Raw genomic sequence first — 25,804 nt, forward strand, 5'->3', positions numbered from 1 at the left:
AAGAGTTATCTTCTCCCAAACACATATGAGCATCCAAACGTGGCCAGAAATGCAAAGTCCAATTCCATGAATTTCCCAGTCCAAAATTTCCAATGCCTGAAAAGGGGTAGAACCAAAATGAATACGACTCCTTAGCAGTTGCTGAGTTGACTGTAGGTTTTATAGCTCTTTTTGAAGACTATGTCATGAAGCAGCACCTTGAAATAGAGCTTTCAAAAAGTTTAATTTATCCAGGTCAAATGCCTCCATTCTTTATTCATCACCCTAACTCTGAGAACATGGTACAGATCAGATACTGGCTGAGTCATGGAGTGTGGATTCTAACCAGCTCCTAAAGACTTTCAGAAAGCACTCTGGGAACTTCCCCGTTCAAATCATTTCCCTGGCCAGAGGCTGCTGATTAATTTTGAATCTTGTGACACTAATAGTTTTGGCAGCTACAATGCACAAGGATCCGGTACACAAAATGGGATAACAAGTAAAACAAAAAGATTGTCACAAAAAGCAGCGCAGAAATTCAGGGATGAATGTTAAACTGGCAATTCACTCCCTACAAACAGGGATGGCTTTTTAGCTGAAGACTAATGTTTTAAAGAGTTGGCTCTTTTTTTCATTGTAAGCATGATGGATTTTGCTTATTGCCATATCTGCTTCTTAAAGGGACACACCCCTTCAAACCTAGTTAATTTGAAAATAATGAGTTATGATGATTTCAGGTACACCACCTGCCTAATTGTGATTTTGCAATGACAGTTTCCTGTTTTTAAAATGTTTTCTTCTCCCGTTACTGCGTAAAGACCCACAAGAAGACCAGGAAAAACAGACTATAACATGAATTGCTGTCAAATGCACCAAGTAAATCTACAAATGAACTCAGTAATCCTAGGTGGTAATTGCAATAACAGTAGGCCACACATTTTTAAGCTGGGATCCCTTTAACTGATTATAAGTAGCTTGCTGTCCTTTATTAAAGCATCTAGTACAGCCAAGTCTACTGTGCGCTAACAATAACTTGGTTGTTTTCATTTGTGCCAGCTAATTGTGAAAGTGACTAAGAAATAAAGAAGCAGGGCAAGTTGTCTTCTGCTCTACATTATGTCCCTAAATCAAGGGCCTCCTTTGGTTATGTGTTTTGCAGGCTCTTGAAACTGATTCTGTAAATACACAATCTGACTCCCAGATCATTTATGTAAGTCAAACCAAACGGGTGCCCAAATCAGTGGCTAAATTCACCCCTTACCTTCCTGGAGGAATTTTCGAAGTGCACCCCACATGCCTTGCAGTTCTGTTCAGAACCTGTAGGAGACGGGTAGGAGCTGTAACCCGGGTTGGAATATGCCTGGGGTCTGGCACCCTGCTGCGGCCGCTGCTGCATCTCCTCAGGTTGTCCATCCAGACAAAACCAGTTACAACAGGTTGCCCACATAATAACTAAAAGGGTGAGGAAAAAAACATGAGTTAAATAATATCCTGGAAGCCACATGTTTGCTACCAAAGTGAGGGCCAGGCATGAGCTGAATGTTTATGCTTCTTCACTAAGCTACTTGACAGCAAGTAGCAGGGGGATTGGATCTTTTCTCTGACCGAGTGCAAGCCTATGCCAAAAACGTACATATCTGTAACACACAACATGTTCTAAACCCTTAATGAAAATGCACGGGCAGTTTCAGAATGGACTTTACTGCCATTTATCGGAGACTCTTGTTAGGGTAGGAGGAAGATTCCGTTTAAATTCCACTCTTGTGCCTGGGCATTGTTCAGAGCTCTATGATCACAGCACAGCCATCTGTACGACATTATGTAGCTACAACGGAGTGAAGTTGTTTTCAGTTACTTTGCAGCAGGGAGTAAGGGAAAGTTTAGGGGCACTGGTTAATTTCTCCCTCAGAAAGATATTAGAGACTCTTGTTCTCTCTCACATGGTGCTTATGTAAGATCAACAGCGAGACCCCAGCTGGTTTTCCTCTACAACCTGGATCCACATATAAAGCTACTGCTGAAGGCCTGTAAATAGACAAGAACAGGCAGTGCCAGGGCTCCTTGGACTCAGCTGAAACGTTAACAGTCAGCTACCGTAAGTTGCCTCAGTAAGACAATGAATCAGTGTTAACCTCTGGTCACTTATTTAGACAAACAGTTGAATACAGAAGAGCTAAATGGTAAGAAATAATGAATGTCTCCACATATCTATTTGCTTGGGCCCCGGGTGGTAAGAGACGTACCCCTACCTAAACTCCTTGAGGAAACAGCGTGTGTGTTGGGGGAGAGCAAAGAGAGGAGGGAGGATGCTTCCTCAGTATTTGTGGAGCAAAACCACGTCTGCAATAACATTCCCAAAACGTGGTGGTGCTTTGTAACATACTCATTTGTAATTTACTAAGCACATAGGCCTGGACACATTCCTCTGGGAACTCAGAGCATGTGATACTGTGTCATCAGTCACTAGCATAAGGAATACACACTGCTTCCCACCCTGGATTTGTTGCATTCGTGTTATAGTTAACAGATACTTTAAAGCTTCTTTTAAATCTTTCAGTCTATTCTGTCCAGATGCGGCAGAACCGGGAAAGCAGGGGGCAGAGCAGGGGGCTAGCACCCCCACCGTGGAAATATTGGGGGGCTGAGGTATACTTCTGCCCCAATATCTGGTAGAGGCAAGAACAGAAGCTGGAGGAGAGATCAGAGCAGACTAGGCCAACCACCAGGGAGCAGGTAGGATTGCTCTCCTCTCCCCGCCTTCCAGCCACCACAGGTCCTGGCCTAGGCACCTGGCCTGGGGGAGGGACAGGAGCACGTGCGCCAGCCACTGGGATTGGGAACAAGGTGCCAGCTGCCAACGGAAAGAGGGAACACACAGCATTGGGCACTGAGGAATGGCAGTAGGAACTGCCAGGACCCCCCTTCCCAGCTGCTCCCCACCAACTCTCAGTAGCTCCCCTCACTGCCCCTCCACACCCCTGATTCACAGCGAGCTTCCACCCCTCAAATTTTCCAGTGTCGGTATACACCAGCTCACTCCGTGTTTCTCCATTTTCCAAACCTCTGGAGTCAACCTTTGTTCTTAGCTAGGCTGTTAGTGCATGTTCACTACATAACATTTTATGACATGATTAAACCATATTTTGAAAATCTGTGAATCAATACAAGCTCTGAGGAGTGTTTGGCATGAGGTGCTAACATGCAGTATTTGAACGTTTCACACAATCAACCCTTTGGGGCCGATGTGCAGTTTGGTGCAGTTCCAATAATCTGCAGATTTACTTGGATTCTTTAATCCTTTCAAAGTCTAGGTGAATTTGGGCTATCAAAGTTAGCACTGTCGCTAGAGTGGACACATGCCTGAGCATGACAATGGTAAGCTTGCAAGTTCAGCACATTTTAATGTTCAAATAGAAAACAAGAGTCTTGATGACACAGCAGAAACAGTTAATACAGTATGTCATGCTGTGAATTATACACTTAGAACAGCAATTAGACGTCTCAGCTTCGATGGAAAAGCAAATGTATGCTATTTTTACATATTACAGGTTAACTGAATTAGTCTATTATGCTTATGTCTACACACATCACCTCGTGCTCTTTCTAACTTCCACAGAAATAAACTATTTGTGTAAGTGCCCGGACTACACCATTTGAAGCTGTTCTGAAATATGCTGAGGGGGCTAGTCTGCTTTATTTCTGACCAGATATTTTTAAATAGGAAAGTACAATGGGAAACGGAGGGTGGGGGCAGTATATCCCATCTAGCAAATATTTGGGGATAAATACCATACTGAAAAATAACCTGGTCATTTAGGCTAATAAAGAATATAGACTGGTTTACAGCTCAATGTGTAAAACCTGGAACCAAAAGGTTTTAACCTTAAATGTTTTTTATGGCAAATTATAAACAAGTTTAATGACCAACAAAAAGCAGGACAAATTGTTATCGACATGGTGTAAGGTCTGAGATCCCAGTATGTTCGTGGAGGAGCGTCGTCAGTCCAGCATTCTATATTATGTGTTCATGGTATTCATTCCAAAGAAAGAAAACACACCTCGTGTTCAAGGAATACAGTCTAACAGAAGCATTCCATGGTACAAAGTCATAATACAGAATGTATTTAGCTTCATCGTGTGTATTAGCCTTAAACTGCAACCACAGTGGTAATGACTATAAATGCACAGACTGTAAATAAAATACAAATCATCAGAATTTACCTATGCTTTTTTCTGAACTCTAATTTCAGAGCATTAAATTTCTGCTAGAAGTTATGTATTTTGGAAATTCAACGTTTTTGCAGTTTTGCTATTTTAAGGCATGACTAAACTGTTTTGAAAGTCTTAATTTGATCCTAAGGTTACAGACCTGAGATCTGAACCTTGTGAACACTGAAAGAAGCATTCATAACCTCCACAAGAGATTAAAACTACAGCCACATTAAGCCCATAAGGACTCCTGTGAACTGGAGGCCACCCACATTAGCAGCATATACAAATGTCTATGGTTTGTCCTGATTATTTTTCTTAAAAAGATAGGCCAACTCACTCAAACTTTGCACCAGTTCAGATATTGCAAAGAAGGAATGAGCAAACCAGAAGAAACAAAGACTGAGCTCAGTGTTATTAAGCCTACGCTTTGTTTTAGAGTTAGCAGAAGGTTGACAATAAGACTCGGATATAGTTTCAGAAGATCCTTAAATCTGCTTAGCTGATAAAGTCTGAAAGAATAGCTTCTATATATGAAAAAGTTAACAGTTACTGTTGTTCATTGAATTGTAAGGTTCTTAAGAAGCTGCTTCCCAGGTTTAAGAGAAATGAGTAAGCGTACTGCAGAACAAATGACAGCCATTAATATAACACAAATAGTGATCATTGGTTATGGATTTCGACAGTAAGATTATAAGAAAGCACAACAAAAGTTTAATTTTGCTGCAAATTTACCACAAGAAATATAATTTGCTGCAATTAGGAAAATGCACAAATACCTTAGTAGTAGCAAGCCAAGATTATTATAAGCAGCAAGAAAAATTCTCGCGTTTTAAAGAAACAAACAGGCTGCCCTCAAAGAAGGCCGGTTGGGGAGGGAAGAGATTTCTCTTTCCTGTAAAGTATCAGAGGAGTAGCCGGGTTAGTCTGTATCGACAAAAACAACGAGGAGTCCGGTGTCACCTTAAAGACTAACAGATTTATTTGGGCATAAGCTTTCGTGGGTAAAAAAACGCTTTAGATGCATGGACCTTGGGAGACACGCCAGTCCTCGCTTACAGACTGCCCCCCAACCTGAAGCAAATACTCACCAGCAACTACACACCACACCCCAGAAACACTAACTCAGGAACCAATCCCTGTAACAAACCCCGTTGCCTACTCTGTCCCCATATCTACTCTAGCAACAACATCAGAGGACCCAACCACACTGCCACACCATCATTTACCTACACATCTACTAATGTGATATATGCCATCATGTGCCAGCAATGCCCCTCTGCCTTGTACATTGGCCAAACCGGACAGTCTCTACGTAAAAGAATAAATGGACACAAATCAGACATCAGGATTGGTAATATACCAAAGCCAGTAGGAGAACACTTCGATCTCCCTGGATATTCAACAACAGATTGAAAAGTAGCCATCCTGCAACCAAAAAAACTTCAAAAAACAGACTTCAAAGAGAAACTGCAGAGCTACAGTTCATTTGCAAACTTAACACCATTAATTTGGGCTTGAACAGGGGCTGGGAGTGGCTGGCTCACTACAAAAGCAATTTTCCTTCTCTTGGTATTGACACCTCCTCATCTATTATTGGGAGAGGCCCACATCTACCCTGATTGAATTGGCCCTGTCAGCACTGGTTCTCCACTTGAAAGGTAACTCCCTTGTCTTCATGTGCCAGTATATTGATGCCTGTATCTGTAATTTTCACTCCATGCATCTGAAGAAGTGTTTTTACCCACAAAAGCTTATGCCCAAATAAATCTGTTAGTCTTTAAGGTGCCACCGGACTCCTCGTTGCTTTCCTGCAAAGGACATCAGAGGAGAAAACTATTAGCAAAAATGCAGTATTTGAAAATCATCTTCAGGAACCTGCCTGTCAAACTCCAAGGGGAGAAGAGATGAGACTATTTTAAAACTGCTTCTGAACCTTCAGCCGGCCAGATGTACACCCCAGCAAACAGTACGCTGCTGCCAGAGTACAGACACTCTTAGCTGATTCTTATGCAATTCTGGATGCCACATTTTAGGAAAGATGTGGATAAACTGGAGAAAGCCCAGAAGAGAGCAACAAAAATGATAAGAGGTTTAAAAAACCTGATCTATGAGAAAAAATTTAAAAAACTGGGCATGTTGAGTCTTGAGAGAAGAAGACTGAAGGGTGATGGCTGAGAACAGTCTCCAAATATATTAAGGGCTGTTATAAGAAGGACAGTGATCACCGGTTCTCAATGTCCACTGAAAGCAGGACAAGAAATAATGGACTTAATCTGCAGCAAGAGACATTTAGTTTAGACAGTAGGAAACATTTTCTAACTCTAAGGTAGTTAAGCTCCGGAATAAGCTTCTAAGGAATCCTCATCACTGGAGATTTTTAAGAACGGGTTGGACAAACACTTGTCAGGGATGATCTAGATTTACTTGGTCTTGCCTCAGCATAGGAGGCTGGCCTTGATGACCTCTTGAGGTCCCTTCCAGCCCGACATTTCTATGATTCTATGATGCTCCCATAGACATTGTTCAAAGTGGATCTGCTTCACATTAAGGTTTCCATCTTAGTAGATTATGTGGTTCAGAATTCAGACCAATATCCTTACAATGTGCAAAAAACTCATAAGGTTATACTCAGGTAACTTTAGCTAGCAGAAGTGGATATTTTAGCAGCAGTTTTAGAATATAGGGTCAGTAGTATGTAACCTCTTGGTAGCTGGCCAAGAAACGCTTTTATCGTACCTTTGCCTGCCAAGACATCTCAAGTCACTTAGCTTCTAAACATTAGCGTGATGATGAATATTCTTTGCAAAGGAAAAAGAATGAAGCTTATAAATTGAAATGACAATAGCAGCTCTGAGCAGGAAGTTCTAGAGAAAAGGAATGATTTGGCTAGGACAGTTGGTACAATATCTTGCCACTGAATATGAAATCAACCTGTTTTTCCAATGGGCAGAATGATGGATTTTTCTATAAACTTTAATATTCCAGACCGTACTCTGGCATGGAACAGAGTAAACCCATAGCGTTAAGTATTCATTAACACGCTAACAAAAACTGCATCAAAGAAGGTACGCTGTCAGACACACAAAGAGATAGGTTAAGATTCCAAGGTGTTAAACTTAATCTCCTGGGCAAATTAGTTTTATGCCCAATATTTATGTATGTCCAATTTAAACCACTCAACTTTCAAAATTCAAAGCGTTCTTATGAAAAAGGTGAAAAAAATCTTTGAAATACAGATAAAAAATTAGAAGTAAATGAAAGATTGTTTACGTGACAAAAAGGAATAAAGGAAGCTAATCAAACATACTGCCAGCTTGAAATGTAAATCTACTTGTACTGGTGTGTGGACTAAGGGATAAAGTGATCTATAACTTGCTAATGAAGACACCACCACCTAGCCTCGCCAAACCACGGTGAACTAGAAAAGAAAAGAATGGAAGTGAAGAACATTTGCCCTTGCTGGGACATTGACAAACAGACCAGCTGGCAGCAGAATAGTTCAAAGATAAGGTGCAGGTTTCATCTTAATTATTCTGTTTATATGGTAACTAAACTTAGAATTCAGTTACTTATGTTTTTTCATAGATTTCCAGGCCAGAAGACACCACTGTGACCTCCTGCCTGACCTCCTGCATAACACAAACAGAACTTCATTCAATGATTCCTGCATGAAGCTCAACCAACTTCTGGTTGAACTAACACATACTTTTTACAGAGACATCCAGTTTTGACTCCAAGCGATGGAGAATTTACCAGATCCATTGGTAATCTGTTCAGTTGTTAATTGCCCTCTCTGTTCAAAATAGGCATCTTACTTCCAGTTTAAAACTTAGCTGATTTTTACTTCCAGCCGCTGGATCTTGTAACCCCATTTGTCTATCACTTTCAAAAGCCCCATAGTATCAGGTATCTTCTCTCTGAGCTTGTCTAAACTTACAAGTTTTGCTGATACAGATATACTCCTGAGCAGCAGTACAAAAGTAAGGAAAGAAAAGCATCGGTTGAAGGAAGAAGAGTACATGGAGTTGGCATAAGGAATATAATATTTTTAAATTTCAAAACATGTCCAAGCTGTGAGTCTGCTCCTGTTAAGTTCTCCATACAAAGAAGAATCCTGAGATTGCTTTCAGATAACTGCACCACATGAGAAACAGTCAGCAACTTTCCAGCTGAGTGACTGGCAAAACCTGGTGACTTATCTTTGGCAAATATTACTTCAGCAATGGACTAAGATTTACACAGTACAATGACTCAGAGCTGATAATAAAATCAGAGTGCAAAGTCTACTCAGTGATTTCCGCTTTATATTGCATGATACAGCAAACAGCCCTTCATGTATACTGTACGTTAATTTTCACCCCATCTTTAGTATTGCAGCATTGGATTGTAACACTAGGTTAGCCTTATTCCCTCACTGTGATGTTGTGTGGCCATTGGGGGAGGGGGGGAATGATGCTTTTGCTAACAGATTGCTAACAGTTACGTTTCAGCTGTGATTACTTAAAATACTGTTAGGTTTTCAACTGTCAGATGAAGCTTTGTTTTATCAATACATTTTCACATCTAGTTTATCAGATGATGGCTTGACTGGATTTATGTTGTTCACTTGGTGCATGTAAATTCACTCATAATTCTTCAGAAATGTCAAAATTAAAAATATTGGGGTGGGGGAGAGAGGAACCCAGGTTTGCCTTACTACCAGAACTCTTTCCTAGGAATTTGAACTTCTGTGACCCACAGTTCAAATGACTGACGTACAGTCGATGCTGTGCCATCACTGAAGCACCAGCATGGGGAGTCGACAGGAGAGCATCTCCAGTTGACATAGTGTAGTGTGGACCCCGCAGTCAGTAGATCTAAGTACATCGACTTCAGCTACGTTATTGAAGTAGCTGAAGTTGCGTAACTTAGATCAATTTCCCCGCGTAGTGTAGACAAGGCCTATGTAAGCCAATTAACTTTATTTGGTTCTGATCCTATTTAGCCTAAGGTTTGTATGCTTACATTTGCACTTTGGCTTCCATGGCTTGTTATTCTTATAGTATGTCTTAAAACAAGTTTCACCAGTTTGACAAAGTGGGAAGCACAGGAGAGTTGATAAAATACTAATTACTTCCTTGCACCTGTTACATGACATCAACTGGTGTTACAAAAGGTCACACCCTTGTCATACAAAATCTATGAGAAATATTGTAAACTGTCTAAACTGAATGAAATGCAAATACGCCTCTACCTCGATATAATGCTGTCTCTGGGAGCCAAAAAATCTTACCACTTTATAGGTGAAACTGTGTTATATTGAATTTGCTTTGATCCACCAGAGTGCACAGACCCACCTCCCGCCCCCCCGGAGCACTGCTTTACCGCGTCATATCCAAATTCATGTTATATCAGGTGGCGTTATATTGAGGTAGTGGTGCAGTAAGCAAAGAACATTGTGAAAAGAAAGCTGTGTCTTTAAAATTTTTCACGTTTAATTACATAATGCATTTGTAGTAAGATTTTTTTTTCAATGCATGTGTGATTTTTAACATGTCCTTACTGATTTCATTTCTCAAAAATGAGATATTACTGCAAGCACTGAAATTGTGGGGCTTCTCTACATACAGAAGTTGCATTGGTTTAATGTAAATTTAAAACCCATTTAAACTGGTGCAAACAACTGTGTGGACATACTTATATCAGTTTAAAATTAGTTATATGGGTTTTGTTTTATTGAGCATCCACACACACAGTTACATCCATTTAAACTAATCTGGTTTAAAATTGCATCTTTAGTTAAACCAGCATAACTCTATGCTTAGACGAGGCATTAGTAAAAGCTAAAAGCATTACAGGATGCTGCCTCAATGGACATATTTTAAATCTTTCCACTTAGGAGGGAGTAGAATTTTAAGTTATTGGAGAACCAAACACAACAGAAGACTTAAGCTGATATTGGATTCTATAGAGAATGAGGTAGGCATTAATATTTAAATCACATCTCTGAAATGTTTGTCTGGCACACATTCCCAAAAACATCTGCAGTTGGTATCCATTGAAACTTCTGTAATAAGGAGTGAAAAACTGAGAAGCTGCAAGAACTGCCTATTGTGCAATAATATATTTTTTTTTTTACAAGATAAAGAAGGAATTGGACAATACCCAAATTGCAGCCTTGTCTGATTGAAGACAGAAGAAAAGATGCATAAAAGCAGAAAGGAAAACTAAGGGTTAGTTTTTTTTAAATCTGAATCAAACAACTTTTTACTGACCTGAAGTTGTGTTTTGTTTATTGAGAAATGTTTAAGTAAAGCACTCATCTGGCTATTAATCATTATTAGGGTCCCTGGAAATCTGCAAATATTGGAAACTGGAAAATTAGACAATTTTTTGTAAGTCAGTGAGGTTCTTTTGAGCAAGTTAACTCAAAACATACAAAAATACTAAAGAGGAATACTGTTATCGGTATCTGAGCAGTTTTAAATAGAACTGGCTTATTTCACCCAGTCTTGCTTTTTTCCCTGACCTCCTCTGAGCTCTTTCATTCCACCACCACCACCACCCCAAAGATCTCCCACTCACCTCCAATGCCTAGGGCCCTACAAATTCACGGTGCATTTTGGTCAATTTCACGGTGTGAAAGTAGAATGAATTATATTGTAAAAATAAGAATGGATTAAAGAAATGTTGTATGTACCTTTAAGCAGAAATAAGAAATGTTGAAATACAGGTGCCAGGAAAAGAAACATTAGGCATAAACAATGGTGCTAATGGCGAAACATTAACAGAAGATGGGTAAGGAAATAAGATATGCATGCCTAGCCCAGGTAAACTTATCTGATTCTGATTCTGCTTCCTTTGTTATCTTGTTAAGTTCTCACCCTTTTATCTGTATAAATAAGATAGTTTGTGTCTTGCATGGTGCTCACATTATCTGGGTGTTATTAGCAGAGCGCTGTGCTAATAAAACAGAGTGGTCTGACAAACTGAGAGTTCTGAGTCTAACTTTGACAATTTGGAGGCTGGAGAGAATTAAGCAGTTAAACTTTGTGAAAATGTTAAAAAGGACCATGTTAAAGAGAGAGAATGCTTGGTTTCTTTGCAGCCATTCTGAAGGGAAAATGGGCCCTTTTCCAAAAGAATGCCTGTAAATAATCCAAATATATAGAGAGCTATGTAAAAACAAAGCAGTGTAAAGGAATGTTAAGGAAAAGAAAATGTGTATGTATCTATTTGTCTGTGAAAATATGTAAAGTTCTAAGAATCTAAACCAGCACATCTGGTTTGTAAAACTCCTGTTTTGTAGGTGTAAGATAAATTGGTTTTGGTTTTGTTTTTAATGCCGCTAAAAATTCTGACTCTTAATTCAAAGTTGCAAAACTGACAGACCTTTTTGCAAGACACAGGTAATTAGTGTTGTTTGGGTTTGGGATTTAGCATTTAACCCTTAAGGGGTAACTTGATTCTTTATAAAATTTAAAAAAAAAATTAAATAAAAACCAAGTCATGGCTGCAATAGGGCAGTCAAAATCAGGAGAATAGGGAGAGATTCTGGAGTCTTTTTGTTTGGTTGGTTGTGGTTTTTTTTTTGGTAACAATAGCAGATAAGAGCTGTAGTGAAAGAATAAAAAAAAAATTTAACAGTGCCCCTCTGAAGCAACAGCAGAGGTGAGGTGCACAAAACAAAAAGACGCAATGTTAAAAACACTGAGCCTTAAAATGGCTCTGTGTAATCAGACTGTCACTTTTGATAAGGGTACATGAAAACTCTATAAGAAAAAAGAAACAGTTACATTGTATGTAAAAATTGATATGGCTAATGTTTAAAAAAAAAGTTGTAGTATAGAAGGAATGTGCTTTTTCCCTAGGACATGTGCAGTGTATATTGTAAAAAGAGGTAAAAGAAATACAAATGAAATATGCTACTGAATTAAAATCCTATTAGGGCTCCAAAAAGAGCCGCAATAGACTGTTTTCTTTTTCAGATCTCTGTGTGTTTTGTAAGCAGGAGTTGAAAGTGGAAAGAAATTAAAACTCTGGTGGAAGCGGATTGTGTCCCTTTTAAGACAGAGTCTCTGAGCTCTGCTGATGGCTTTGAATCCAAAAGCCAAGCCTGTGTTGATGCAAATTACCTAACTGATAAAGGAAGGTGAAAACTGCCAGCACAAAAGAAATTGCCTAAATAAAAGGGTGAGAACTTAACAAGATAACAAAGGAAGCAGAATCAGATAAGTTTACCTGGGCTAGGCATGCATATCTTATTTCCTTACTAACTATTACCCATCTTCTGTTAATGTTTCGCCATTAGCACCATTGTTTATGCCTAATGTTTCTTTTCCTGGCACCTGTATTTCAACATTTCTTATTTCTGCTTAAAGGTACATACAACATTTCTTTAATCCATTCTTATTTTTACAATATAATTCATTCTACTTTCACAACGGTTACAGGATTTTGAAAATGGCAAATTTCATTATTTCAGCTATTTAAATCTGAAATAGCATGGTGTCATAACTGTAGGGGTCCTGACCCAAAAAAGGAGTTGTAGGGAGGTTGTAAGGTTATTGGAGGGGGGGCTGTGGTACTGCTAGGCTTACTTCTGCACTGCTGCTGGCGCTGCCTGCAGAGCTGGGTGCCCGGCCAACATCATCTACTTTCCAGCTGCCCAGCTCTGAAGGCAGCACAGAAGTAAGAGTGGCAATACCGAGACCACCTCCCTAAAATAACTTTGCAACCCCCTTCAACTCCCAGAAATACTGGTCTGCCCCATGAAATCTGTATAGGATAGGATAAAAGCACACAAAAGATCAGATTTCACGGTCCATGACATGTTTTTCATGGCCATGAATTTGGTAGAGCCCTACCAATGATGGTCTCCCTTCCCCTCTCCCCTAGACTATGCTGAGGAACAAATAGGTATCATATTAAAGAGACTATTCAATTATTTATATTTTAAAGATATGCAAGTTGTTCCTGTGGAATATCCTTTCATATTAATATAACCATACTATCTACAGGCCACTTCCCTCAGATCCCACTGAGGAATACACTAACAAACTGCACCATCTACTCAGGACACTCCCTACATTAACACCGGAACAAATCAACATACCCTTAGAGCCCTGACCAGGCGCTCTACTGCCCAAGATCCACAAACCCGAAAATCCTCGACGCCCCATCATCTCGGGCACTGGCACTCCCACTGAAGGGCTGTCTGGATATGTGGACTCTCTACTCAGACCCTATGCCACCAGCACTCCCAGCTATCTCCATGACACCACTGATTTCCTGAGAAAACTACAATGCATTGGTGACCTTCCAGAGAACACCATCCTAGCCACCATGGATGTAGAGGCTCTCTACACAAACATCCCACACACTGATGGAATACAAGCTGTCAGGAACAGTATCCCTGATGATGCCACAGCACAACTGGTTGCTGAGCTCTGTGCCTTTATCCTCACACACAACTATTTCAAATGTGACGACAATATATATCTCCAGATCAGTGGCACTGCTATGGGCACCCGCATGGCCCCACAATATGCCAACATTTTTATGGCTGACCTGGAACAACGCTTCCTCAGCTCTCGTCCACTCACGCCTCTTCTCTACCTACGCTACATTGATGACATCTTCATCATCTGGACCCATGGGAAGGAGACTCTGGAAAAATTCCACCACGATTTCAACAGCTTCCACCCCACCATCAACCTCAGCCTGGACCAATCGACACGGGAGGTCCACTTCCTAGACACCACGATGTAAATAAGTGATGGTCACGTTAACACCACCCTATACTGAAAACCCACCGACTGCTATGCCTACCTTCATGCCTCCAGTTTCCATCCCGGACACACCACACAATCCGTTGTCTACAGCCAAGCACTGAGGTACAACCGCATCTGCTCCAACCTCTCAGACAGAGACCAACACCTACAAAATCTTCACCAAGCATTCTCAAAACTACGATACCCGCACGAGGAGATAAGGAAACAGATCAACAGAGCCAGACATGTACCCAGAAGCTCCTGCTGCACGACAAGCCCAGGAAAGAAACCAACAGAACTCCACTGGCCATCACATATAGTCCCCACTAAAACCCCTCCAACGCATCATCAGGGATCTACAACCCATCCTGGAAAATGATCCCACACTTTCACAGGCCTGGGATGGCAGGCCAGTCCTCGCCCACAGACAACCCGCCAACCTGAAGCATATTCTCACCAGTGACTACACACCGCACCATAGTAACTCTAACTCAGGAACCAATCCATGCAACAAACCTCAATGCCAACTCTGCCCACATATCTACACCAGCGACACCATCACAGGACCTAACCAGATCAGCCACACCATCACCAGTTCATTCACCTGCACGTCCACCAATGTAATATATGCCATCATATGCCAGCAATGTCCCTCTGCTATGTACATCGGCCAAACTGGACGGTCCCTACAGAAAAGGATAAATGGACACAAATCAGATATTAGGAATGGCAATATACAAAAACCTGTAGGAGAACACTTCAACCTCCCTGGACACACAATAGCAGATTTAAAGGTAGCCATCCAGCAGCAAAAAAACTTCAGGACCAGACTTCAAAGAGAAACTGCTGAACTTCAGTTCATCTGTAAATTCGACACCATCAGCTCAGGATTAAACAAAGACTAGCCAACTACAAAAGCTGTTTCTCCTCCCTTGGTGTTCACACCTCAGCTGCTAGAAGAGGGCCTCATCCTCCCTGATTGAACTAACCTCGTTATCTCCAGCCTGATTCTTGCTTGCATATTTATACCTGCCCCTGGAAATTTCCACTACATGCATCCAACGAAGTGGGTATTCACCCACGAAAGCTCATGCTCCAATATGTCTGTTAGTCTATAAGGTGCCACAGGACTCTTTGCTGCTCATACTATCTAGGTATTTATTCCATACAAAAAATTATATATATAAAAACATACATCTAGAACAGCATGGAGAGAAGAGAAAACCCTGGAGCAGGCAGGATGGCTAGAAACTTCACTTTACAACTATTCTCCTCTCCCCCAATCCTAATCAGGGTATAATAACAATGCAAGTAAGTGTGTGTTCTCCCTCTCTGCATCTGTGTATGTAAAACATACCTATGGGAAGCCTATGTTAAAGGAGTGAGGCTTGCATTTAGTTCTGAACAGTCAGTTTTATGGTCATCCTCAGTTCCTTGGGAAGGGTGTTTCACAGACCTTGACCACTTGCCAAGAAGTCTCCATCTCCAGTTCCAACTAGCCTCTATCAGCTGATATTAAGGGACAATGAAACTATTACAAACATCATGAAAAGAGGAAGAGAAGATCTGTGAAATAGATCACACCTAGCCCACTGAGGGCCTGGAAGATCAGCATCAGGTGTTTAAACTTGATTGGTAGACAACGCCACAAACACAACAGTGGAGTAACAATCTACGCTTGACTTGCCTGTCAGAAGGCCTGTTGCTACATTCTACACTAGCTGGAGTTTCTTTAGTATCTGTGGATTCCTATCCAAGTACAACATGTTGCAACAGTCCAATCTCAAAGTCCATTCGGATCACCACAGGATGTAATCTCCTAGCAAATCAGAGATGGAAAATGTTTCAGTTTGAGAGTTTAGTATCAAATAGAAGTTCAGGAGGATTCCTAGACCATGCACCTGTGATGTGATATATACCCTATACTAGGACTAAGAAGTTTAACTGGAGCTACTGCACTCAATTAAGGCACGTCGTTACATCTGACAGGTGGGCCAAGCCCAATTGATGATGAAGCCCAGCTAGGGAAGGAGCTGGGTGGTGAGCATAAAGGGAGGAAGCCCAGATCAGAAAGGAGCTGCAGGGAGGGAGGGGAAGAACTATGCAGTTCCTCTCTGGTTACTAGAGAGCGAAGGAAGGGCCTAGATAGATAGCTTTAAAATGCCAAAGACTTGAGGATAACAGAAGCTCAGCATCATTGGCTAACCTCACTGGTATTCTGTCTCTTTGTCATCCTAAATTACTGGAGAAATAGGGGAGGTTCCCCCTCATTTGAGTAAAATATGCCATTTAAGTTGAATTTTCTCCATATTAATATGGTTTTCACTACAGATACCAAGAGACTGAATTACTTCCATTGATGTTCCTGGCCTGCAAGATCTCTGATAGTTGTGCATATTGTTTCATCATGATAGGTGGTTTCTATCCAGGTGGATAAGTTACATGTTCACCTACAGTTAATCTTTGGACAGATTTTCAGTAGAATGGGGAGAAAAGTACAAGGCTGCCCTTCTTGAATGCAGGTATCTGGGTAATTAAAGTAATGGGAAACGTGTCATCCATATCGCCCGAGCTTACTAAACCAAGCCTTTGATCAAGCAGAGGCAGGAAGACGTACGTGTATGCTATGATACAGATGTGTACAAGAGTTCCAAGGAGACATTGTCTAGCACAATGGGGTCCTGCTCCATGATTAGGACTCCTAGGCAACACAGTAATATGAATAATAAATAATAATGAGACTACGTATTCTCTAAAGACTCTTTTTGGTGTGCTCACTTCCTCTTCCACACCAGGAGTCAAGAGAGATCACTGAATAACTTGCACTGTTGGTTATAAATCTAGCTGAAAAAAAAATCTTCAAAACATTCTCCAAGCCAGGTTTGGGGGCGGGGGGTTGGAAGAGCTGTTTTTTTGTTAAACTTCAACTTCTAAAATAATTTTTTAAGTTAAAAATAAAGAGCAATGATGCTAGTTATCCATGAAATGTGCTTCTTTTCACACTTGTACACTGGAAGAGGAAAAATGATACAATACAAATTTGAGGGAAGTGTGATGCTGGAACAGAGAAGAGTCAAAATCCATGATACTGCAGTAGAATTGTGCAACAAAGCATAAAACTCAAGTAGATTTTTAAGCATAACCTAAAGCCCTGCTGTTCATCTGTATTCTGATAAAAATCTGATGTCAGCTTGTTCTAATGTTTGTGAGCTCTTACTCTAATTGGCTGGATTGAATGAGACCTGAAATATATGCACACAGTTTTAATTAGAGGGATGCAGTATTGTAGAGACAATACTAGTTATTTACAAATACAGCAAACCTGTTGCTTAACTAGTTTTATTCAAGATATACCTGAAAATCATACCCAAACTGACTCTGAAATGCAAAGGGAAATGTAAATGCAAACTAAACACTACTCATTCAGTATGACTCACAGGGCTAGTCTACACTACCACGCAGGGTCGATCTAAGATACGCAATTTCAGCTACGTGCATAGCATAGCATAGCTGAAGTCGATGTACTTAGATCTACTTACCGCGGTGTCTGACACTCCCCGTCGACTCCGCTTGCGCTCCTCATTCTGGTGGAGTACCGGAGTCAATGGGAGAGAGCTCAGCAGTCGATTTATCGCATCTAGTATAGACGCAATAAATCGACCCCCTGTTGGATCGATCCCTGCCCACCGATCCAGCAGGTAGCGTAGACAAGCCCAAAAAGAGAGCAGAGTCTATTTCACAGCATCTAAAATGGTTGGAAAAATTGAGTTTTCAGATAATGGATAATATGCCTTTTTTTAAAAAGTGTACAACAGGTAAGAGACCTGGATATAGTAGACAGACCATAGTACTAGAAGACAAGAAATCCTGTATGCTAGTTCTGATTTTAACTCCAATACCCTGTGCGGTCTTGGCAAATGAATTAACTTTTGTAGACCAGGCCTGGTCCACAATTACAAATTAGGTTGACATAGTTACATCACTCATGGGTATCACAAATCCATACTCCTGTGCACTGCAGTTATGCCAACCTAACCTCCAGTGTAGACATAACTAGGTCAATGGAAGAATGCTTCCATCAACCTAGCAACAGTTGCCTGGGGAGGTGATGTTCCTACAATGACAGAAAAACCCCTTCTGTCTGTGGTGTAGGCAGTGTCTACACTATAGAGCTATGTCAACATAGCTACAGCACCATAGCTATCCTGGTATAGTCCCTGTATTATAAACATACCATCAGTTTTCTCATCTATAAAGTCAGAATGAAAATACTTGCCTCCATACAGTAGTGCTGTATGGGTAAAAGAGTGCAGACACTCTGAAGCTATGCTCTATGTGTGCTCTTTTTAAATAATAAATATCATTATAGCTCCAAAAACAATATCCATTTAGCACTGAACTTTTTGAAGTCCAAGATTTGCTCTGTTCAGTTTCGGACAACTGCTAGAAAACCCCCAAGAGGAATGAATATGATGTCTGATATAAGTCACTAGGGCTAGTAGATGTATGACATTTACACCACTATCCATTACAGAGCTGAATCTCTCAGCTTTCTAGTAATATAATTCAGAATTTTCCAGGCCTAGAAAAAAATGCATCAGATGACCTTAAAACAGCATATTTTCAACTGCCATCTTGCTTCTCTGTCTTTCTCCGATCTCAATTCCAGCAGGATATTAATGGTTGGTAACCTGTGAACTACTAGAGCTAAAAACCAGTGCTTTATACCCTCTGGAAACTTGCAAACCCAACTGTCAAAGAGTATAAAGCAGTAATAGGTACCTAGCAGTTTGAAAGATACCATCGCTACAATCTTGTGGAAACATTGCACTTCACGTATGTATACAGTGCAAACGGGAGCGACCTTCCCAGCCCAGGCAGACAGACTTGTGCTAGGAGGGCTTTAGCTAGGGCACTAAAAATAGTGTGAACTCTGAGGCTCAGGTTTTCAAGCCTAGGGTGTCAGTTATTTTTACAACACTAGCTCCAGTCTTTCTACCTTGGCTGGGAAGCTCGCCTCCAGCTGCAGTACAGACCTACCCAGAGGTGCTTAGCTGGCAGATCAGTACAAACGCTCTGAAGACCAGTAACAGTTTCAAAACACTGGTAACCCACAACCTTGGCAAGAAATAAAAATTGATTTCTAAGTTTTTTATTTCCTGCATGGTGTAACAACTGCACCTGTACTACGGTGGAACACTACAGTGATCTGGTACATACTTTACAAAAATCAATGTAGAATGTCAAGAGGAGCACAAGGAAATCATACTGCAGTTCTGAATTATGATTCACCAAAGGTACTGGAACGCATATCCCCGCAAAATTGTATTTCAATATTACAGTGGTTGGTTATACAAGATGCATGCATAGAGGCATGCCCAGTAAATAACATGAATTTGACAAACCGGGTTAAGTCACCATGCCAAGTTATTCAAAAGCCACACCAACAATTCTAGAAAAGATAGAGAGGATAGTAGCTATTGATCACTTCAAGTGTCCCACAATAACCAACATCAATGAGATTCCAGACCTATATCATGGAGAGTAAATCCCTCATATATAGTCCAAGTCATTAGGCAGAACGGGTTCATATTTTAGTTCCAACCTGATATAGTACTGCCAACTCCAGACATTCAAAACTCATAAACAACACCCCACACCCTCAAAATCATGAGTGGCTTAAAAATAATGAGATATTTTTTAAAAAATCTGTGGAGTTTTATTTGTCTTCTGGTTCTTAAACTTTAGGGTACTCTTGAGTCACATTTTCAAGTTCTTCCTGGCAACCCTGAAAGCTGATTTTGGGAGGGGGACGGGAGACAATGGCTGAGATTGTCAAATAATAATGATTTCTGGAATTGGGGCTTAAAGAAAAACACCAAATATCATGAAAGTTGGCAGGAGTTCTCTCTCACTCTTGGGAAAATCTCTATCTTGTTTTCTCTCTCTCTTGGGAAAATCTCTCTCACTCTTGTAAACATAACTTTTGACTGACCCAGTGTACTTACTCATTCGATTCTAAAACAACTAAAGATGTCAATTTAATCTCTTCCTATGCACAGGCAGCATTCTGTGGTGGGTCAGAAATGACAGCTGTTATCTGGCATCCTAACACAAAAAACAGATGACAGTTCTAACATTAAAAAGCGCTATATTATGTTGTCTTTTTAGCCAAACAGCCTTTTAACATCAAATTAATTTATATCCAGTCTGACTTCTAGTTTCTGAACTTGATGGCTCATTAAGAATTGCCTATTTACATAAAGATGGATCTTCACTTTGAAAACATACATTTATTTTGGAATTAAACATAGAAGTAACATGCAGCCATCAGGATAAGAACACACACATCTCTAAGGGCTTGGCATTCCGGAAATGTCACAGGACATGTAAATCACTTAAAATGTCATCACCGGTGGGAAGGGCGATCTTACATGTAAAGCAATGGATGAGAGTCAAGAGAATGGAAATGCATAAATAATATCAAACACGCTATTTTTGAGATCTCAAATTTTTAAAAACACACAGACTTACATTACAAAGATTTTCACTCACTAAAACAGGCGTTCAGAGATGACATCAGTACCTCTACAGCAATCAGGTAAAAGACATTCTTTACACAGCTTTAAGGTGTTACCAGCATTAACTGTAGCACTAGACAAGGATATCCGAAAGCCGAGGTGGGAGCACCCAAAAGAAGAGTGATTTCCAAGTATTTTGCTCCAAAATGCATTAATTATTTGTAATATTTCAATATACATAATTACTTACATTTTTTAAATATTTCAATTCACTTTTAGAGCTCCAGTCTATTTAAGAGCATCAGTGGCAAGTAAATGTAAGAACACCTTTTAGCCATTTCTCACTTCATCCTAGAAAGAGGTCACAATACTCATTTAATGACTTGTGTAATTTTTGTGGCAGTATAGTGATGTCATACACAGAGGACTGTGAGCTTTCAATGATTAAACAGAAGAAAAAAAAGATAGGTTGGGAGGGGGAAAGTCTTGGCATAAACACAAAAATAGTCAAGCAAGTTAGAGTAAGCTGCTTTTTGTAAAAGTGCCTGCATCCAGAGTCTTGCAGTTCCCCTCTGTGTAAAAGAAGTCTCTATAATAAATAGGGTTAGGCCTGGTCTACATTACAGAGTTAGGCTGGCATAAGGCAGTTTATGTTGACCTAATTCTGTAAGCCTCTACACTAAAATGTCGCTCCTGCTGATGTAACTCGCCCGTTACACCAACTTAATAACTCCACCTCCCCGATAGGCATAGTGCTTAGGTCGACACTCTTAGGTCGACGCAGCGTCAGTGTCGATTTTAGTGACCTCTGGGAGATGTCCCACAATGCCCTACTGTGACCGCCATGGTCACCATTTTGAACTTTGTTGCCCAGCAGCCAGGCACACAGGTGTACACCCCTCCACTCTAAATGCTCACAAATTTTTGAAATTCCATTTTCTGCTCACCTAGCAACTGCTGACCATGCTGGTTACACGCTGCAGACCTGCCTGGAGTACACAGGAGGTGGCAGATCTCTCGTGTCTGTGGGAAGAGGAGGCTGTGTAGGCACAGCTATGATCCAGCTGTAGAAACACCCATATCTACGAGCAGACCACTCAGGGTATGAGGGAGAAGGGCTAAAAGAGGGACCCATAGCAGTGCCATGTGAAAGCCAAGGAGCTGAGGCAGGCATACCAGAAGGCAAGGGACGCTAACAGCTGCTCTGGTGCAGAGCCACAGATACACTACTTGTACAAAGAGCTGCATGCCATCCTCGGCGGAGACCATCCAAGAGCCCCGTGGTACTTCAGAGGAGTCAGAGTCATGGGCCCCCAGAGTGAATAGTGAGGTGGTGGTGTTGGACGAGGGAGTAGTAGTATGGGGGACAGGTGATCGGGGGATCCAGTGGTAAAGCGAGCCAGGACCTGTTTATTCCAGAGCAGTCGAACTAGTCCCTGCAGTCCAGCATAGGCGAGCCTAATGCAGGGGAAGGAACCTCTCGTAAGTGGGCAGTTTGCTTTAGAACTGCAGGGACATCTGTTCATTTACTCTTTTTTAAATCATGCTTGTGAAATAGAAACTTTGCCTCTATTGGTTATCTGCGTCTCACTCCCTTGTACAATTAGGCCGAGGGGGCCCTGCACAAGAGTTTATGTGCACGGGGATGTCCCATGAATCCTCCATAGAGATCTCAAGGAAACTTTCCAGGAGGTAATCTGCAATCCTCTGCTGAAGGTTTCTGGGCGGGGCTGCCTTCTTTCTTCTGCCACAGTAGGACACTTTCCCACGCCACTCAGCAATTACTTCAGCAGGCACCATTGCAGCACACAGGCTAGCAGCATAGGGTCCCAATCTGCAGACAGACACATGCAGGAGTTGTTCCTTTTCAGCCTCCGTTACCTGCAGGAGTGAGATCTCAGCTAGAATCACCACTGCCTGTGGAAAACGGTGCCAGTATTCAGTTCAATTCCTCTAACCACGTATAGTCATGCCCATGCGCTACCACACCCCTATTGTCCCAACTCACCCCCTGCCTTTGGGCCGTATTCACCATGGCTGGGACAGTCACTGTGCTCTATGAATCCCTAGGAGAAGTGAGAATGTAACTTGTGTGGATCGAGGGGAGTGAGTTCAGCATACCAAGTTTCCGTTTATCTTGTGAATACACTCTCAATAGTACCTCTGTGCACTGTATCTTTTGCAGCTGGAAATGTGACCTTGAGGGTCTCTCCATCCACACCAGTGGAGCGGCTCAGTCAGATAAGAAGGAGGAGGAAGAGGACATGTAGTGACATGTTTCAAGAGATCCTGCAAGCCTCTGGTGCTTCAGATACTGAGCACAAGGCTTGGAGGATCACCCTCGTGGACAGAATGGACAGGGATAGAGTGGAGAGGAGAAAAGCAAAGGAAAAGGAGAGAGACATGCAGCAGGAGATGCTAGCACTTCTCAAGCAGCAAACAGAGATGCTGGAGACTCTTGTTGATCTTCAGGTTCAACAGATCTGTGCTCGCCTTCCTCTGCAGCCCATAGATAGCTGCATTCCGGGACCTCCCTACACACATACCACACATCCCCAAGACATCCAGAGCTGATGCACTACCCCATCACTCCACCCTGGGGGAGGGTACAGGCAATCACAGGCACACATACACAGACCTGAGAGAGAGACAGTTGGTGTATGTGTTTGTGAAATGAAAATGACTCTTCTTTCCCCTTCAAAGGTTCTTTTCCTTGTATTTATAATGTTTCATTCTGTTATAAATCTGTCTGCATGGGTTTGGAATAAAAGTCTATTTATGGAAACTTAATTCATCTTTATTAGTTTACAACATATGCTGGCTGGGTCTGACATCATTCGCAGATAATAGCAATAGGTACATTCATTTGCAATGTTATATTACTACACACTGAGCGCTCATTACAGGGTTCATACCGGGGTGCAAAAAAAAAAAAAAACAGTGCCAGGTACAGCACACTACAGCAACATACTTTACTGTGGCTCACTATTAAAATGGTGTTTCAAAGACTCCCTGATGAACTCTTCTTATAGCCCTGGTATCTGGCTGCTCAAAATCAGCAGACAGCCATTCCACCTCCGCCCTTCACCCTGGCAGAAACTTTTCCCCCTTTGCTTCACAGATATTATGAAGCACACAGCAGGCATTGGGATATTTTTTTCCACTGAGATCAAATCTCATGAGTAGACAGCACCAGCAGCTTTTCAAACAGCCAAAGGCACATTCAACTGTCATTCTGCACCTGCTGAGCCTGTAGCTGAAGCGCTTCTTGCTGCTGTTGAAGTGGCTGATGTATGACTTCATGAGCCATGGGAGTGAGGGGTAGGCTAGGTCTCCCAGGATCACTACTGGCATTTCAACATACCCAATGGTAATCCTCTGGTCTGGAAAGAAAGTCCCTACTTGCAGCTTTCTGAACAAGCCTATGTTCTTAAAGATGCATGTGTATGCACCTTCCATTACCATCCTGCATTGATGTCAGTAAAACATCCCTGGTGATCCACCAATGCTTGCAATACCATAGAAAAGTAGCCCTTTCTGTTGATGTACTCTGTGGAAAGGTGGTCTGGTGCCAAAATAGGGATACACATGCCATCTATTGCCCCACCACAGTTCAGGAACACCACTGGTACAAAATCATCCACTATGTCCTACACATTGCCTAAAGTCACAGTCCTTCATAGCAGGACGCAGTTAATGGCCCTGCACACTTGCATCACAGCAACCCCCACAGTGAATTTCCCTACTCCAAATTGATTCCCAACTGATCACTAGCAATCACCACTTGCTTTTCCATGGTCAGTGCAGCTCTCATTTTGGTGTCGCTCCACTGGAGGGCTTGGGAAAGCGACACACACACACACACACACCAGGAATGTGGCCTTGCACATCCGAAAATTCTGCAGACACTGCTAGATATCCCATATCTGCATAACAAGGTGGTCCCAACAGTCAGTGCTTGTTTTTCAGGTTCCAAACCAGTACTCCACCTCTGCAACTGCTCTGTGAATCCAACACCTTGACTTGTTTCTTTCTATGTCCCACAGCAACCTAGCCTCTAAGGAGTCGTCATGTTCCCTGTAGCTCCTCTGGCAGCTCTGCAAATACTGCAGAATCAGGCGCGCCATGCTCGCAAGGCTCATCACAACAAAAAGCTGTGCAGGATCCATGCTTCTCACACAGATGAAGGATGAGTGGGTTTGTGGGGCTTTTGAAAAGAGGCACAAAACATTATGGGATGGAGATAAAATTGTGGGTTAGAGAAAACTGCACCATGTTCCCAGTCAGCCCTGTGTGTCTCATTTCCCCCCAAGAGGCAGTGCAAACCCTTCCCAAAACACTCTGCGCTAGATGGTGGCAAGTTACACAATGGGGTAATTACAGACGGTGCACTGCTCTCTGCAACAGTGCAAGCACTGCTAATGAGGACATGCACCACTGACACAAGGAGCGTACTGTGGATATGTAAAAGTGATTTAATTACTGTGGCGGCTGTACGTAGACGTAACTTAGGTCGACTTAATTTTGTAGTGTAAACTTGCACTTACTTATGGTAACAGATGTCCCTGTGCACAAAAAGAATATGAAACAGCGACACAGACCAGAAGCTGACTGATCTTATAAGGAAACAAGTGATCACATGCAACAACTGACAAGTTTTTCAATTTCTTTTAAAACTACAAGGCATGAACTATGCAAGTATCAGTCTCCAGTTTGAAGAACTTGAATTTTTAATTGCAGCATTCTGTGAGTTAAAAAACATAAGAATTATCTCCGTCAATTTCTAGGCTTTTGAGTATAAAGTGGGAAGGGCCATTTAAGACAAAGCTTTATTTGAATCAGAAAAATAAACTGTTTCCAAAAATATTTTGCAATGCTTGTATAATGGCCTCAAGAGAGTCAGTCATTTAGACTACTAAGCTACTAGCAGCCACAAAAGCGACATTTTAGAGCTAGCTCTGCTTGGGAACAATTGAAACTTTCTCCAGTGCAAAGTCCACACACAGGCAGCAGTGTTTCCCTGCAGGCATCTAACAGTTTCATTATTGTTTAACCAGCCCACCCCCCAAAAAACCTCCAACAATCTATTAAGCTTCACATTTCACCCATCTCTGCAATTAGCCTAGAATGTCAGGCACATATGGGAAGAGTTCCCTGGATTCACATGAGAAAAATGCTAATTGTCTAAACACAGAAGCCATTTATCTTCCTATAATTATAGAGATACTGATCATTTTTTAAAAAAAATATTTTGGGACTCCAGGACCCATTTGTGTTCAAAATTACAAAACCAGGTACCTGTGAAGACCCCATTAGAGATGTGATGAATAAAAGTAGCTC

The 25,804-nt window shown here is 41.5% G+C and overlaps 1 protein-coding gene across 4 annotated transcripts in view; it reads right to left on the reverse strand.

Moving 5' to 3' along the window:
- The window catches only part of RAD51D (RAD51 paralog D), a 60,531-nt gene that overhangs the window by 15,068 nt on the left and 19,659 nt on the right, over positions 1-25,804 (reverse strand). For 3 of the 4 annotated variants that reach the window (XM_039507288.1, XM_039507289.1, XM_039507291.1), the window contains one exon: positions 1,241-1,431. In XM_039507288.1, the coding sequence (XP_039363222.1) occupies positions 1,241-1,431 (191 nt within the window). Of the gene's footprint in view, positions 1-1,240; positions 1,432-19,951; positions 19,971-25,804 lie in introns of those variants that run through there. The other variant, XM_039507290.1, reaches the window with a different exon arrangement.

Source organism: Mauremys reevesii, linkage group 20 (genome assembly GCF_016161935.1).
Source record: "Mauremys reevesii isolate NIE-2019 linkage group 20, ASM1616193v1, whole genome shotgun sequence".
NCBI classification, from domain to species: domain Eukaryota; kingdom Metazoa; phylum Chordata; order Testudines; family Geoemydidae; genus Mauremys; species Mauremys reevesii.